Here is a 16,490-nt window from a genome sequence, read left to right on the forward strand (position 1 = left end):
AGTCCGTAGAGGCCATGCAATATTCATTCTTTGGTCCCGTTATCTTGAGATGACAACTTATTTATCTTGTGATCTCCACATAACAAATGCTGTTTTCTCGTGATTAGGAGAAAAGAACATTTGTTATGCGCTCCCCTACCATCTGATTGCACAGTTAGTGTATATGACGCACTCAGGATAGTCTCATTAGTCTATGAATCTACAGTCTCTGAAACTATTTCAACTTTCAAATACTTTTCAAGCCTTGATTGAGCCAGCCTGGAATGCCAGATTGGTGGGGTTTGCACTTTTACAATCAGACCGAATTCACAGTACCGAGCGACCTCAGATAAAAGAGGCTCATGTTAAAGCATTGAAAATGATTTCAGAGCAAAAATTGGCCCAGGTCTGATCGACAGTTAATTAACTATCAATTTCACTCCAAATCAGGAATCTGTGGTCTTCATTGTTTTTGCATTGTTCAAGCAAACTAACAATGCAGTTATTGCCAGTTATTGGGGCCAATTAATAATGTATTAAGCATTTATAACTGCATAATAATCTAACATGTTAAAACATTTTCATATTAAATATAGATGGTCATCCAGTTAGAAAACTTTGATAAAGGAAATTCCGATCCCATAAAATGAACTATTATTATAATTAGCAAACAGGGAGAAGTATTTCGCTATTTCCATGAGCATTCACAGCAGAACCTCTATCTCAAACGAAAGCCAATAGGCAGATTTTGATCTTTAGGCAAAGCTCCATTAAATACTCTCTTAGAAAGAGGTCTATTTTTAACATTGTAAAGCAAACATCTAAAATCCAGAAAATACTGTGTGCATGCTGTATCCATGGATCTGATAGCATTTGAAAAAAAAAACACACAGCTTAGGGAATTCTGAAGAAACAGAGCTCATAAATTTTACCTACTCAAAAATACTGCAGATAATGCAGGACAAATTGTATTTTGGCTGCATTATTTGAAAGCACTTTGTATTTTTGCTGAGCATATGTAAGTTGGAGCTGACTGAACAAAGCCAGAGATAGTGTATGCATACTGCTATACATATATACGTATATGAGTATATATAAGAACACGAAACTGGTCAAAATGGTTGTTCATGAAAGCCATTTGAAAACTTAATAAGCATTACATCAACACTCATGAATACTTATGTCAATAATCTCAGATAGCCCTCCCGGAGAGCCGCAGGGTGTGCTGGTTTTTGTTTTTCGACTTAATATCAGCAACCAATTCAGACCCAAGAAACCAGCTGAGGTCAGTAAACTGGATAATTAATTGCTTTAATTGATCAATTAAGTGCTGAGTAACAACAAAAACCAGCACACCCTGCACCACCACTGCCCTATGCTGCGTGCGACTTTATTTTTTGAGGTTATAGATATTATATACCATTATGAATAAGTTATATATGGCTTTTGAAGGGCCATCCATATAAATTATTGGCTAAAAATGTATTAAAGTATTTATGCACCTGCATGGTTATTATTAATAATGTAGTGAGGCTGGCAGCTGTTCCTTGGACAGTCAACTGTTAAATAAGGAACTCGACTCATTTTAATTTTATTACATCCTATAACGTGTTTTATTACCACTCAGCATTACATAAAGCACATCTCTGTGCCTATATTGTTGAAAATTAATGGGCAAACTGGCTTGCGAGAGCGAACAGGTGCGGTGGACCTGATGACTGCTGGTAAAAACCCAGCTTCCCGGGACTGTATTCATGAAGCAAGAGTGCTGCTATAGGATCGGGTTTGGCTTTTAGCCAATAGGGTTAGGATATGGACAGAGGAACCCAGCTCGCCAAATCTGAGATGCTTCATGTATACAGACCCGGGGCACATTCCCAGTGAACAAAGCCTGTATTCTAGACATCTGGAGGGGTGGGAATCTGGGTTGAGAGATGTTTTGACTTGCACAGACGGGGTGTATATATAGCCCAACACAGCTCAGGTTTAACCCGAAGGCAGCCTGGCATTGTCCTGGTCAGCTGGAAGACGTTCACCTTTCAACCAAATGTGGCCAGCTTTTCATCTGAATGTCGAGATATTTTCACCCCAAAAATGTAAAAATGTTCACTGGGCTTTTATACTGTACTACTACAGCATACACGAGTGGTGTGTTTTAATGACAAAAACATATTGTTGTGAACTTCCTCGTGGAAGTAGGGCTAGAGTAAACTTCAGTATGTGGGCTGCCACCAGTCATCACAGTGATTAATTGCTATTTGCCTTTTTATAGGACACAGGGTCGTTTTAGGGGCAATTCTGAGGGGGGAAGTCTCATCGCTCATCTTTATAATGGCAAATATAGCAGCTATTTCCATAACTGGGCCTTGCCTGCTAATTGTTGTGGAAATGGCAGGTGTGTTCCTAGCCCCATACAGCGTATACCCGTTAAGTGGTGGCTTGCACATCGAAAGGCCTGTCAGCTCACATGAGAGGCTGCAAACACAGTGGGCTCATAACCTGCTGGATAAAAGGCCTGCCCCTAATTTTAAAGCTTAGGTTTCTGTGAAGTAAATAGATTTTACACCTCCACAAAGAGAGATGCAGCTGAATTTTACTGAGTGGAAGGTCTTTGTAATCATTTTGATTAATTTTGCCCGCTGAAGGTGCCAAAAAGAAGGAAACAAATAAAGCTATTGTAAGCTTTATTTGTTCAAAAGGTGTGTGGTGTTATTATTATAACCTTTATTTAACCAGGCTGGATACTTAAGAATTCTTATTTATAAGGGATATAAGGTAGAATATTTGAATGGAGGCACTAGGCTCGGTAAGAGCATGGCTACTCAACTGGCAGGACACCAGGTGTTAGAAAGCAAAAGGCTTCTGAGAATTTCCCTTGGGACGCATTAGACTGCAAAATCAGCAGCACTGTAGGATTTATTAAGATTTATGAAATAATAAACTGGGGAAAAAAGGTGTGGCAGGTACGGTACATGTTTTGAAACAATGAGCGTGCCTGCATTTACAGTAAGACACATCTACAACATATTAAGGGCAGCGAAAAAAGACCAATTCTTAGGGTTGCAAGGAAAACGTTACACTTCCCCACTTTCTGTGAGCCGTCCAGGTGTAACGATTCAGACGTAGCATGTAAATCTCCCGGGAATATTTCACTGAAAGTGTTCCGTTGCTTCTCTCCAATCAAACCCCCCCCCCCCCCCCCCCCATACAAATGACAGAAAATGATGGCGCGGTCTCCACGAGATGCAGGGAATAGCCGCCTGAATTCAATAATGGCTTTCTGTCAAGTGACGGTGGCTAAAAAGAGAACATCCGCCGAACGGGTTTCCAGCGAAACGGCTTCAAAAGAACGCTCCTCTCCTTTTCATCCTCCGTCTCTCCGTCAACAGCTGGTCGCCGTGGCGATAGCCGGTCTACATTCAGACGCCGGAGTCCTAATTGAGAGTGACTCAGAACACTGGGGCCCTGGCAATGACTATGAAGAGCGGAATTAATTGGTAGCGGGCTTGAATAATACATGTCGACTAAAGCTAGATTTTTCACCTGGTGTTAAACATTAACACCCCCGGGCTGAATTCGGTCCAAGAAGGATAAGCGCATTAATGAAGCCTCGAGGATGGAAAAGGTCAACACTTATTAAATTATAACCGAAAACCATTTTTCAAAACCTCGCCATCAGCCGCGGGATTTCAGTGTTAAATTCTCACCCGCCAACCGCCCCCCCCCCCCCGTTTCTGTTTCTGGGGTGCGGAGGCGAGGCGCTGGACCGGATGAGGGAACCCGGCTCTCTGGGCTCCTTCGCGACAGTGGAGAAATCGCAGGTATTGACTCTAATTTGAAGCTGTGGAGCTGACAAGGAGACATTCCCGATACAGTGACCTCTGTCAAATCCACCCCCACCTCCCCTCCCTCAGCCGCTTTCCCTGGAGACGCAGCAGTGGCTTAGACTCAACCTACATTTCTCCACCGACCGTCTCAGTCGCGCAAGCCGCTTCCCGCTGTGCTCCGCCAGCCTTCCCCCACCTGATCTCAGATAAACGAGCGGCCCCTATCCAACCTGGCTCTCTCTGTCTGTCTCTCTCTCTGTCTCTCTCTCTCTCTCTCTCTCTCGAAACGTCCAAAGCTCACCCGACCCTCTCCATCGTCTGGAACGTAAACAGCACTGTCGTTTTTAGTTTTTTTTTTCACGTTTCCGGGCGCAAGCTTTTTCGGCGAGAAAGCGCCCCCCAGCAGATGTCAAAACCAATCCGCGGTCCAGACCCGGGAAAGCAGAAATGCATTGAAATGATGCGGGCCTCGTTTGAGGACCCTGTCAGGACCGCTCACAGCAGCCTCGCTCAGGCCTGGTGGGGCTCTGCAAACACGGAGGCCGTAAAAGAACAGCTGAGTCTGGGCTCAGCCTCCGCTCGTGAAGCGTCTCCCGGCTCGCGCTCGTAACATTCGCAAACACGGCCTTCTTTTTAATTAACACAAAATACGGCGAAGTCAGATGGCAAATAAATTTTCAACACCTGCTTAGAGAACCCAGAAGCAACAAAATTTTGGAAAGAGCGCTCGCGCAATCCCAGCAGCCGAGCGGTCGTGGATATATTTAGTACGCGGGCGCGATACAACTCAATAACCAGCAAATTGGTCTTACCTTCAGAAGAGTCCGTGTGAAGAGAAGTGGGTGGGTGGGTCGGCTGGTTGGGATTCATCATGCTGGGCTGAGTTGGGTCGCTGCCCCCAGTTTCCTGAAAGACCTCTCTCTGTTGCTCCGGGATGTCCCGATCCGGACCTCCGTCGGACGACCTCCGCGAAGCCTCCGCGTCAAAGTTCTCCATGATGTCGTTGTCGGTGCTCCTGTTGCTTCCCGCCGTCTTTCCTCCACCCGAAAGTCCCTTCCCCGACCCCGCCGGCCCCTGCCGCCCCACCAGGCTCTTGCCGGGGGGGCCGGTCGGGGTAGCCGCGCCCTCCGCCTCGGCCCCGGTGAGGTACCTCCAGGGCCTCATGATGGAGTTGACCAGGTTGGAGAGGATGCCGTTGCTGGTGTGAGCCTGCTGGGTGGGAGAGGAGAGGGCGGAGGGCAGAGAGGAGGAGGACCCCGTGCGTCCCTCCGCGTCCTCCTCCTCCTCCTCCTCCGTCTCCTCCTCCTTGGCGGAGCCGCCCTGGGCCTCCAGGTTCTCCAGGGAGGAGAGGCTCATCATGGTGGTGATCTTGGGGCCGGCGGCCTCCTGGAGCCCGGCGTAGCCCGGTTTCCGCGGCTCGCCCCAGCGAGCGGAGGCCTCGTCGGGCCGGAGGTGGATCACCACGTGCTCCTCCGAGATCTCCGACGACTCCAGACCCACGATGGAGTTGATCCCTTCCTTGTCCAGGTCCACCAATCCCGTCCAGGTGGACGGCTGGGGGGCGGGCTGGTCTGTGTCGTCGTTGGAGACGAGGCCCGGGTCTGTGCTATTGGCTCCAGGGCCCTTGGTCTGGAGGAGTCCCACGGCTTCCGTCCTCTGATTCGCTGCCTGTTTTCCTGCAGTACAGATGGTGATGTGACATTAATTACCTTTTTGTTTACTGATTCCCCATGTATTCACACTGTCTTAAAATATTAATGTCATCTTTGCGGGTGAAGTTATGAATTATGCATATTATCAGGTAAACACGACTTAGTTTTGCTTGCTTGTTTATTTTTCCGAGATTAGATGAATTCAACACCGGTTTATTGGTTTCGCTTTCCGTTCCATGAACATATTTTAGTAAAACACATAAAATTCATTCTAATTATTTCTGAATATTAAATTAAGCGCTTAACATTTTCAACCCATTATTAGAAATTAAATATTCAAAGAATTTCAGAAGCGATCCTGCGGGGGTCCCAGAGAACAGTGAGCGATTTTTACGAAGATATTAATTATTAATCCACATATGTCATACACCCAACTAGCTACAGTGAGGTCCATAAGTATTTGGACAATAGCTAAATTTTGTAAATCCTACACACTTCACTCCATACGGATGTAAACATCCTCAGATTAAAGTGTTGTTGCGAGACTGCAAACTGTCAGCTTCAATTTGAGACTGCGTACATCTACATTGAGTGCACCGTGTAGGACAGCGATCTCCAACCCCGGTCTGGGAGAGCGACAGGGTCTGCTGGTCTCCGTTGTTACTCTGCATTTAATTAACCAATAAGAGCAGTTGATTACACAGTTCACGCACCTCACCCGGGCACCTGGGTCTCAACAGGGTGCCGACTCTCAGGTGAAAACAAAAACCAGCAGACCCCAGTAGCTCTCCAGGACCAGGGTTGGAGACCACTGGTGCAGGAACTCCAGCCCTTTCAAACAGTATCACTGTCCAAACCCCCGCAGACCTGGCCGTACGTGAGCGACGGGCGCGGTCGCCGTGGTACCTCTGAAGCAGTAGGCGTCGAACAGGGCCGTGGTGTCGGGGAAGCCGGTGCGGTTGGGGTTGTGGTAGAGGGTGCGCACGCCCGGCTCGTCCCCGCCGCAGTTCCGGCGGGGCTCCGTGATGGGGTAGCGCACGCTGCCGTCGGCCAGCCAGCCCGGGTCACAGCGGTCCAGCCCCGCCTGCCAGGCCAGGTACAGCTGCCCCACCGTGGACAGCTGGCCCCCCAGGGAGTGGCAGTGCGTGGAGGCCGTGGCCAGGCTCAGCTTCTCCGGGAGGGTGGCGTGGAACACCTCGCCTGGGGGGGGGAGAGTGAGGGACAGAGAGAGAGAGAGGGAGGCAGAGGGAGAGAGGGAGAGAGAGGGAGAGAGAGAGAGAGAGGGAGAGAGGGAGAGAGAGGGAGAGAGAGAGGGAGAGTGGGAGAGAGAGAGGGAGAGGGAGAGAAAGAGGGAGAGGCGGGGGGAGACAGGGAGAGAGAGGGGTAGGGAGAGGGGGAGAGAAAAAGAGAGGGAGACAGAGCGAATGGGAGGGAGAGGGAGAGAGAGAGGTCAGCAAAGCAAGGGACAGACGGTTGGTGAAAGGGGCAGTAAGAAGTGGGGCGTGATGCTGGGAACACACTCCAAAAGGAGCCCTGTGATTCCATAGGATAACCCTTTCTAGTTAGTCGGGCAAAATAATTATTTCTCTGGGAGACTTCATACTTTACTCCTATGATGGTTCCATAAAGAACTCAAAGGGGTGAAGGGTATCCCTCTGCCTAACAGGCCTAATGTCCTTTCAGTGCTAGAATGGCATGGTGGACAGCACTGCCGCCTCACCGCAAGGTACCGGGGTCAGACCAGGGCCTTTCCCACAATCCCACAACCCAAAGACATGCAGGTGTTGACGTAAATGGGCATGAGTGTATGAATAAAGGTTAAATACATTTTTTCATAAAAACCTCAGACGCCAATGAGTAAAGGAGCACAGACAGCAACGACCCAGCCCAACTCACAGCCATCTGTGACTGTGCCTGTTACCCACAGCCTCATTAATGTGTGCGTACACATCCAGTCCTCAGGCAGTGAAAATCAGGCCTGTATTATGGGGGTTTTGTTTTGTTTTTTTTTTGTAGATTTGACGGCACTTTGCTGTGAGACCAGCCTGCCTACAGGGAGACGTTCCTCTGTTGTGAGCCTCAGTCTTACTTTCCTCTGATAATCTTTCTTCTTTTAATAGCGTTTCCAGATTTATGTCCTGCCATTTTCCCGCTGCTCTCCCTGGTGACCCCATTAGTAGGCTCAAGTAAGGCTTCCAGGTCCCAGTGCGTGGTCTCGTTCCTTTTCTCACCTGTTCACAGGTGAACCCGACTGGCACTCTGTGACAAGGGGGGGGGGTCGTTGTCTTTTTCAGCATATGACACGGAGAACTAATTAAAATATCAGAAGAAGTAGACGCTAGCGTTCCAGCTTGGAGGTCCAATAAAAGCGGACTTCCAATCTGATTTTCCAGTGCTGTTTTCCACACGGTACGCGATAACTGTGTATTTTCTTTTCTATGTTTACGTTTTTTTTCCAGAGCAACCTCGGAATTGTTTTGATTATATTGCAGCGAAACTAATTCTGTTTTGAAAAAAACAAAACGAATCTAAAATGCCGTTCTGTTTCTTAAGGCTCCATTTGAAATTAGAATACGTGACATGGTAATTTAGGTGAAATATGGGTATTAGATGAGAAATGCAATTGCAACAGGAACAAGGCACTGGGCTTTTCCTCTATTCTCCTAGCTTTGTAATTTCCCCCTAGCAGTACAAAACTCAGGCCCTCCGTGAGACCCTAATGGCAGGAGCCTACCTTGCAGTTTCTGAGCGAAGCAGTAGACATCAAACAGCTCATCGGGGGCCCTGTTGCCGTAGTTCCTCACACCAGGTGAGTCCTCTCTGTCTCCATAGCAACCAGGCCTTGGCAACTGGATTGGGTACCTGCGGAGATGAGCCAATGAAATCAGGACATTCCTTCCAATCGCGCAGCTGGAGACAAAGAGCACTCCATCCAGCCCCGACTGTAAAATTTACTCCGGAGAACCTTGACTCAAATAACGTTGTTAAACAGACGGAGAGTCACAGCTGCAGAGCGGGGTTAACCCTTCGAGGTGCGACATCACAAATGTGTGCTTGGAACGTTCTTGAAAGAGAACATTCTAATGCTGATGTCACAATCAGTGCCGGTAATTGAGAGCAATGGAGTTCTAGAAGACTGAACTAAAACATTCCATAAATCCTGCACCTCAAAGGCTGAAGAAAGATTTCTGCATGCGCAACGCACACAGGTGCAGGAACTCAAAAGGGAGGTCTCAGTTTCATAGGCAGCATTAAATGCTCTACCCAGTTCATTAAATTGCCGTGAAAAAAAATCCCATGATCTCCCAGGTTGTGGCATCTCCGCTTTCTACAGTGCAGCTTTAGTTTCCATCAGCAGTGAAGGGCTGCCAGGTTGCTCTGGATACAACCCAATTAAAGGCATCCCAGGTGAGAGAGAGAGGCTGTTCTAGGCTGAGCTCAGACAGAGGAAGAAAAAGAAATGGCTGTTCCTGAAAGGGGGGGGGGGGGGGGGGGGGGAGACCAGGGGCGGGGGGGAACTCAGCAGACTACACGGTTCGACCATACCCCACGCACAATCACCGACCTGCCTGCTCCTAAGGCACACTGAGCGCGTTAGGGATTGTCAGTGTTCACATACTGCAAACCTTGAAAGTTCCCATTTCACCGGTGTCAAGCCAGAAGACTACACCTGCTCAGATGTTCTGGGCCTCACGGGATAGATATCTCTGTTCATCGCGAAGGTGCGCTCACACCCGCCAGGACAGTTCAGGACCTGGGGAGCCACAGGGGTCCGCTCATTTCTGTTTGGTTAACTGTGTAATGGACTGCTGTAATTGGTCAATTAAGTGCCGAGTTGCAACAAAGACCAGCACACCACCCACGGCTGCCTACCCTTGCTTAGTGCAGGTGTCTTATTATTTCCAGAAAGTGAAGCAGGTTCTTCATTAAGAGAGCCAGTGATTGGCTTGCGGTCTGATTACCCCTTGGCACAAGATGGCGTGTGGCCTGATTCCGCTTACGGAGGTACGGTTACTGTCCCGTTCTCCTTCCTCACCTGACTGTCTGGTCGGAGAGCCACCCAGCATCGCAGTTGTCGTAGCCGTCGTCGAACGTGGCCTGGAGCTGGGCGGGTGTGGCGATGTGCGCGGAGTTCTCCAGGCAGACCCGCTCGGCGTCCCCGAAGGACAGGGCGTAGCGGTCGTGCGGAGCGCGGTAGTGGAACACCACACCTGGGTGGAGAACATGGGCGTCAACCAACAGAGTCAAACACACACTCTCTATAACCCACCACAAACACACACTCTCTATAATCCACCACAAACACACACTCTCAGTAACTCACCACAAGCACACACTCTCTATAACCCACCACAAACACACACTCTCAGTAACTCACCACAAACACACACTCTCTATAACCCACCACACCTGGGCGGAGAACATGGGCGTGAACCAACAGAGTCAAACACACACTCTCTGTCACCACCACAAACACACACTCTCTGTATGTAACACCACACCTGAAGACAGGACATGACACATGTGAACCAAAAGAGTAGTTCTTTATGGAACCCTCGGTCATACACATTGGCTCAGGAGGTAAGAGCAGTCAGGCAGTCAGAGGGTTGCCGGTTCGATCCCGCCCTGGGTGTGTCAAAGTGTCCTTGAGCAACTCCAAATTGCTCTTGATGAGCTGGTTGGTGCCTTGCATGGCAGCCAATCGCCGTTGTTGCGCGAGTGTGTGTATGAATGGCTGAATGAGAAGCATCAATTGGCACTTTGGATAAAGGTGCTATATAAATTCCAACCAAACTCTAAAACTCCTTTAACTAGATAGGGTTCTTCCATGGAATCACAGAATTCCTATTGGACCCATGTCTTTACAGTGTGTGTACAGACATGAAGTAGTGAAACAGCGTATATATGGAAACAAACATATGTGTAACTGTACCGTGTTGTACCAAAAGCAAGGAGTTAATACGAGGATACGGCACACGAGGATAGTTTATTTACACTCTCAGAAAAAAGGTTCCAATTGGAACCCTTTGATTCCATAGAAGAACCCTATCGAGCTCAAGGGTTCTTTGTCAGGCAAAATAGTTATTTGGCCGGGAATGGGAGCTTTCACATTTCACAGTCATGATAGAGGGTTCCATCACTGCAGCTGAAGTGAGCTCAAAAGGGTTCATCTGTGGAGACAAGCCAAATAACCCTTTTTTTATGAGAGTGTAGAGGACATGAAAGAAACTGTGTCACAATTTAAAATATTGAATTTCAGCTAAATATAAATTCCCCTTTTTCGCATTGAAGCAGAATGATCCTTCCATGTCCTCTTAATGGTTACATGCATGCGGCTAATGTGAATGGGAGCATAGCAGCACAAATGCAGCGATATTTTTATTACCAGCTCTGACCCAGAAAATCCCTGGTGTTTTTCTAGTAGTTGTGCAGTGTGACAAATGCGGCTATTTGTATGTCTTAACTGATCATAAACACTGTTTTCTCAGAGCGCCAAAAAAGTAAATTATCAGGAGCTACTGCCCTATATATTCCAGATACTGAGATACCCAGAAAGAGTTCTGTCAGATAGGTACACAGAATAGGATGCACTACAGATTTTAAAGCTACCATTTATGTTTAAATTTGGCTTCAGGCACATTCTGTGGACTTTTGCTTACTAGCTAGCAAATAGATATAAAAAATATAACAAGAACCGGGGTAGAAAACAACACATTAAACTGTAAAAATATACTTGTTAGATAATTGGAGATTCAAGGCATCAAAACACAGCGGTACGAAAGTAAAAAAAAATATGCATCTTCGTAAACAGGCAAGTGCGGCTGCTAACAAAACAATTTTGATTGTTTCGCGGTGCATATCCTCGCCCATATTAAATAAACTTCTGCGCTCCCGTTTTGAGTGCCTTACATCTCAGATAATTTGCCAAGTGGATTGTTACAAGTGAATTGATTATAGCGTTATTTTTTCACTCCGTTTTTTAAAACAATTGCTCACTCGATTTTTCTCACTCTTTAGGAGCCCTGTTCCAGCTCGATGTCTGATAGAAATGGGAGGAATATGACACCAACGAACTCCGGTGAACTCGCGTTTTCACAGAACGTTCCATTGCTTTTCAAGGAAAATTACATGGATGGCAACTAAGTGGATCATGGTATTCTACACGTAGTATTTAACGTCATGCACTGGCGACATGGTAACCTGGGCAACAACTTCGCTTAGCCCACTGCACTCTATGACGCTGAGGGTTTGTTACTGTTGCAGTTCACATAAGGCGAATTCAAGAACACCTGACGTAGTTAGGCGTCGTTTATTTGGCAAAACATTAGTGAACTGTTATTTCAATATCTTGCCCGACGATTGATTAGTTAGTTTCCACCTTGACTCCAAAACGTCCGTTATATAAAACAATAATGAAAAACAATGAAATACAGAAGATGGAAGATGGATTATTTAAAATACTTATTTTTTCCTTTTGAAGTGTTTTTTATGAGGCTATTAGGTCCGTTATTTGTATTAGGAGAATAATTCTATGTAACTGTACCGTAGCTTCATCTTCTTGCAATTAAAACAGAAGGGAAGGAAGAGGGACTTACTGCCCTCCATTTTGAGTGTCTAAAAATACACAATCACATCCTGGCATCACACCCCGACTGCAGCTTCTCCTCGCAGCTGTTCCCAGTACGGCGTCTTTGACTGCTACTGGGTCTGCCGGTTTTTCAGCCTTGTTATTCTGCTGTGATCAGTCAGCGATCAGCGACAGCCACCGTACAGTGCCTACCAAATATCTTGGCAGTTTTACTTTACTGTGGTCAGACACCGATCAGCGACTATTCAATACCTGCAAATTAACTGACTTTTTTTTTTTTTCTCTGCATGATGGGAAATGAAGTCCATTCATTCTAAAAAGCCTGGGTTGTAGTCTGACAGCAGCATGACGCAGAAAACCTTAATGAAATGGGCGCGCCAGTGTGTGACCTCTGACCCAGGAACAGATGCGTCTCCACCCCACTGTGTGGAGCGCCAAAAGGGATATTACTTTTGAAGTGCCGGTCCAATACGTCTGCCAAGAGGCCTCTTAGACCAGCCCGACCGTGACGAAAGTCACCCCCAGTACACACTTCTGAACTGCGGGGAAACAACCAGATGAAAGTAAGCGGACGGGGAGGCAGGAATATGAATTTAAAAGCGCTCGTTTTTTTCTTTTTTTATATATATATATCCGGTAGCTTTCTACAGAAGAATGACAGAGAACCCTTCAGGCTTCGGACCAATTTGAAGCAATTCCGCTTTGGGCGAGGGGGAGAAAATGAGATCTCCTCTTCATTCAGTGCGTCTGAGGTGGAGAATCACCCACACCCCAAATGCCCACCTCGCTTCCCCCGCAAAACCCTCCACTTCAAAGGGCTGCAGGATGAGGCCATCCCTTTCATGGGCCCTACTTCTCCCCGCTGCGAGTCTCACTGTTTCTCCAACTCCCTCCTCAAAGGACTGGGATTATGCACCGACCGGCATTGCAGTGGTATCCCTGCTATACCTCATGCTTAAAATGGGGATAAGTGTCCCGTTTTACTGAAACCCACAAGGGAGAATTCTACTGGAATCAACTGAGATAGCGATGCTATTTTCCTGACATTTCATTTTGTTATAGTAATAATAATAATAATAATAATAATAATAATAATAATATTTTATTGGGATATACCAAAAAATATGGCTACTGTAAGCCATTATATATGTACAGTATTAACCATTTTTTCAGTTTAACGGGGCATTATCATGAATGACTAGAAGGTAGAGGTCTGCATCCTGGCCCAAACATAACGGAGCCTGAAGGTATGCCGTGATAGTGAACGCATACACTAGCAGCTGTCCTGTGGGAAGCATTGCACTGTTTCTATTGTGCTGAATGGTGTTGCTGGCTTGCTATTCAGTCATTGGGCTCCATCGGGTTCGGGCTTGGCTTGGCCAGAGCCCGTCTGGCTGGTTCCGGGCCGGGCCGTAAACACGTCGGGGCTTAGGCGGACTCGTTTCGAGCCCGACGCAAAACCTTCTACGCGAAATGACTGGCTTGGAGATTCTCTTTAAACGAACATTTAGCCGCAATATCCGCCGCTCAAAGACGGGATGAGATGAGAATTATTCCCGCGTCGCTCCCAGTATGTGCTGTAACCCGCTGAGCCCGAGTAGGCCGCGTTTCAGCGGAAAGCGCCGCCGACTCAAAGCAGTTGGGCCTCAGGCTCGGAACCAGGCCCGGATCCAGCGCGGAATTAGCATGCCGAGGCCGTAACCGCCACGCAGCAGCCAGGCCCTGCTATCTGGGTTAATTGGTAACCTTTAAATGGTTCCCCGTGTGTGCCCAGTGATGGCCCGGGCATCCCATCACGAGCGACCATGTTCTGTGCCCAAAGCTCGCTGGGTTTGGCCCGGGCTTAGCCGCTGCCCTCTAAATGCTAATGGAGGGCGCTTCTGCGGGAGCGTGTCTATGTTCCCACAGCCCTATGTTCCCACAGCTCTATGTTCAGTTGACTTCACACTCAGCAGGCTGCTTGCATGGGACCTGAAGATATCCAGTGTATGTTTGTGCAATTTAGACACAGTACACGTTCAATTATCTATAAGTTTTTAATGAACAAGCAAACAAGCGAAATAAGAAAAAAAAAATACACTATTTATGCAGTTCACTTAAAACTGGAAAGGGCTCTACATCAGTACTTTTCAACCTTTTATGTGCCAGGAACAGGCATCTGCAAGTGCTGTCCTTTCAGGACTATTTTGACATCTAAATATATAAAGTTCAGTTTACACGATCAATAATAAACATTTAATTTTGAAAAAAAATTAAATCTTAAAAATGTGGGAACATAGGGCTGTGGGAACATAGGGATGACCCCGCTCCTGCTGTATCAATGTAGATGCGCGCATACGTTGTGTATAAACGTCGCCCCGCGTGTACGTTTTTTATTTCACCACTTCCAACACCAGTCCGCCAGACATCCCTCTGAGGAGCTGTCAGGGGGTATCAATGTCTGAGCTTTAATTGGAAAGATACAGACAAGTGACCACTCAATACGAGTGGTACAGGATAAAAAAAGGGAATTTCATCAGAAAATATAGAAATGCCAATTAGCGCGCCATATTCCCTTTAATTAATATGATATTGATATTATCCACCAGTATCAATACTTGTTCATTAATGAATTAAGGACTTGCGGAAAGCGTATCGATAACTGCGGCGTATGCAGTGAACCGTGTCGTCCAATTAAGGCTAAGCCCTGGAGATCACTTTCAGACAAATGAGTAATGTTTTTTTTTTTCTGAAGAAGGGTTTTCATGGCGCGTTAATCGATTGGCTGTGCTTGGGGACTGAGTCTCTTCAGCAAAGTGGAGGGCTTCCGCTGCACACACACACATAGCCGAATGGAGTTATGTGTTCTGATAATGCTTCATGAAAACCACATAAATATTACCCTGCAGAAATGAATGGATTTGGAGTAGACTATTCTCTAATTCTCTCGCGACATCTCAGAGACAAAGATGTGTCTCGCAGCCCTAAATGGGGTACAATATGCTGCCAGGTAGAGTGTAAAGAGCGTAGCTATATAACGTAGAGAATGTTATTTTCTTACAAGATGACTTTAAGTAATCTTTCCTCCCATCTTGATTCTCGGTCGGTGATGCAGCTGGTGAAACTACAGGATATACAAATTAAAACGACAGGACGGTTTTCATTGATGTAGAGCCGAGAGGTGGTGAAATCTTTGCTGAAGGGAGCTTGAGACGGATGAATGCAGAAAGGAATACAGCCCTGTGTCTGTGTCTCCACCAGTGACAAATGGATGGGGTTGGAGAGAAAGAGTCACCGTGTGCACTGCAGAGGAGACTCGCTCTGACACTTAAAAAGAACAACACAGAGACAGGAGGAGAAGAAAGGCAAAACCGCACTCCTGTGTGTCTGAAAACCTGTGTGTGTGTGTGCGTACACATCTGTGTGTGTGTGTTTGTGTGTGCCTACCCGTGTGTGTGTGTGTGTGCGTGTGTGCGTACATGTGCGGATGTTGTGCATGTATTTATTTGCGTGTATATGTGTATGTGTGTGGGTGTTGTGCATCTGTTTATTTGTGTGTATGTGTGTATGTGTGTGGGTGTTGTGCATCTGTTTGTGTGTATGTGTGTATGTGTGTGGGTGTTGTGTATGTTTATTTGTATGTATATGTGTGCATGTGTGTGTATGTGTGTGTACATGTGTACGTGTATGGGTGTTGTGCATGTTTTTATTTGTGTGTGCAAGTGTGTGAGTGGGTATCTGTTGGTGTGTGCATGTATATGTGTGTGTGAGTGGGTATCTGTTGGTGTGTGCATGTATATGTGTGTGTGAGTGGGTATCTGTTGGTGTGTGCATGTATATGTGTGTGTGTTGCTTGCACATGTGAGAGCTCCCATTTGTGGGCAGGTGTGTGCGCATTTGTAGGTGTGTACATGCGTGTGTGTGTGTGTGAGAGAGTGTGTGTGTGGGTGTGTACATGCGTGTGTGTGTGTGTGTGTGTGTGTGTGAGAGCTTGTGTGTGTGTGTGTGTGTGGGTGTGAGAGAGCTTGTGTGTGTGTGTGTGTGCGTGCGTGCGTGCGTGTGTGTGTGTGTGGGTGTGAGAGAGCTTGTGTGTGTGTGTGCGTGCGTGCGGGTGTGTGTGTGTGTGTGTGTGTGTGTGTGTGTGTGTGCGTGCGTGCGGGTGTGTGTGTGTGTGTGTGTGTATAAGTGTGTGTGTGTGTGTGTGTGAATACACCTGTCTGTCAAGATTGCAGCCTGAATGAGGAGAGTGCACACACCGTCCCTCAGGGCCCCGTTAGTGCACACTGCATACTTTAAAGGTAACTTTGAGTTTGGTGATGATTAAACGCAGCCGGTGACCTGGAACGCTACCGGTGAGATTCATCTTCGCAGTGGCCTCAGTATGGTAATTACTGTGATGTCTCCGATGAAATAATCTCCTCAGAAGACCAGCAGCACTTTGAGCTGTAATCACCCCCCTCTGGT

At 47.0% G+C, this 16,490-nt stretch overlaps 1 protein-coding gene across 1 annotated transcript in view; it reads right to left on the reverse strand.

Annotated features, from left to right (window-relative positions):
* The window catches only part of ncanb (neurocan b), a 131,912-nt gene that overhangs the window by 66,714 nt on the left and 48,708 nt on the right, over positions 1–16,490 (reverse strand). Inside the window, exons 4-7 of the mRNA XM_061237793.1 lie at positions 9,495–9,669; positions 8,193–8,320; positions 6,365–6,658; positions 4,619–5,482 (exon numbers count right to left, since the gene is read on the reverse strand). Of these exons, the coding sequence (XP_061093777.1) occupies positions 4,619–5,482; positions 6,365–6,658; positions 8,193–8,320; positions 9,495–9,669 (1,461 nt within the window). The remainder of the gene's footprint in view (positions 1–4,618; positions 5,483–6,364; positions 6,659–8,192; positions 8,321–9,494; positions 9,670–16,490) is intronic.

The sequence above is a fragment of the Conger conger genome, chromosome 4 (genome assembly GCF_963514075.1).
Source record: "Conger conger chromosome 4, fConCon1.1, whole genome shotgun sequence".
NCBI lineage: Eukaryota > Metazoa > Chordata > Actinopteri > Anguilliformes > Congridae > Conger > Conger conger.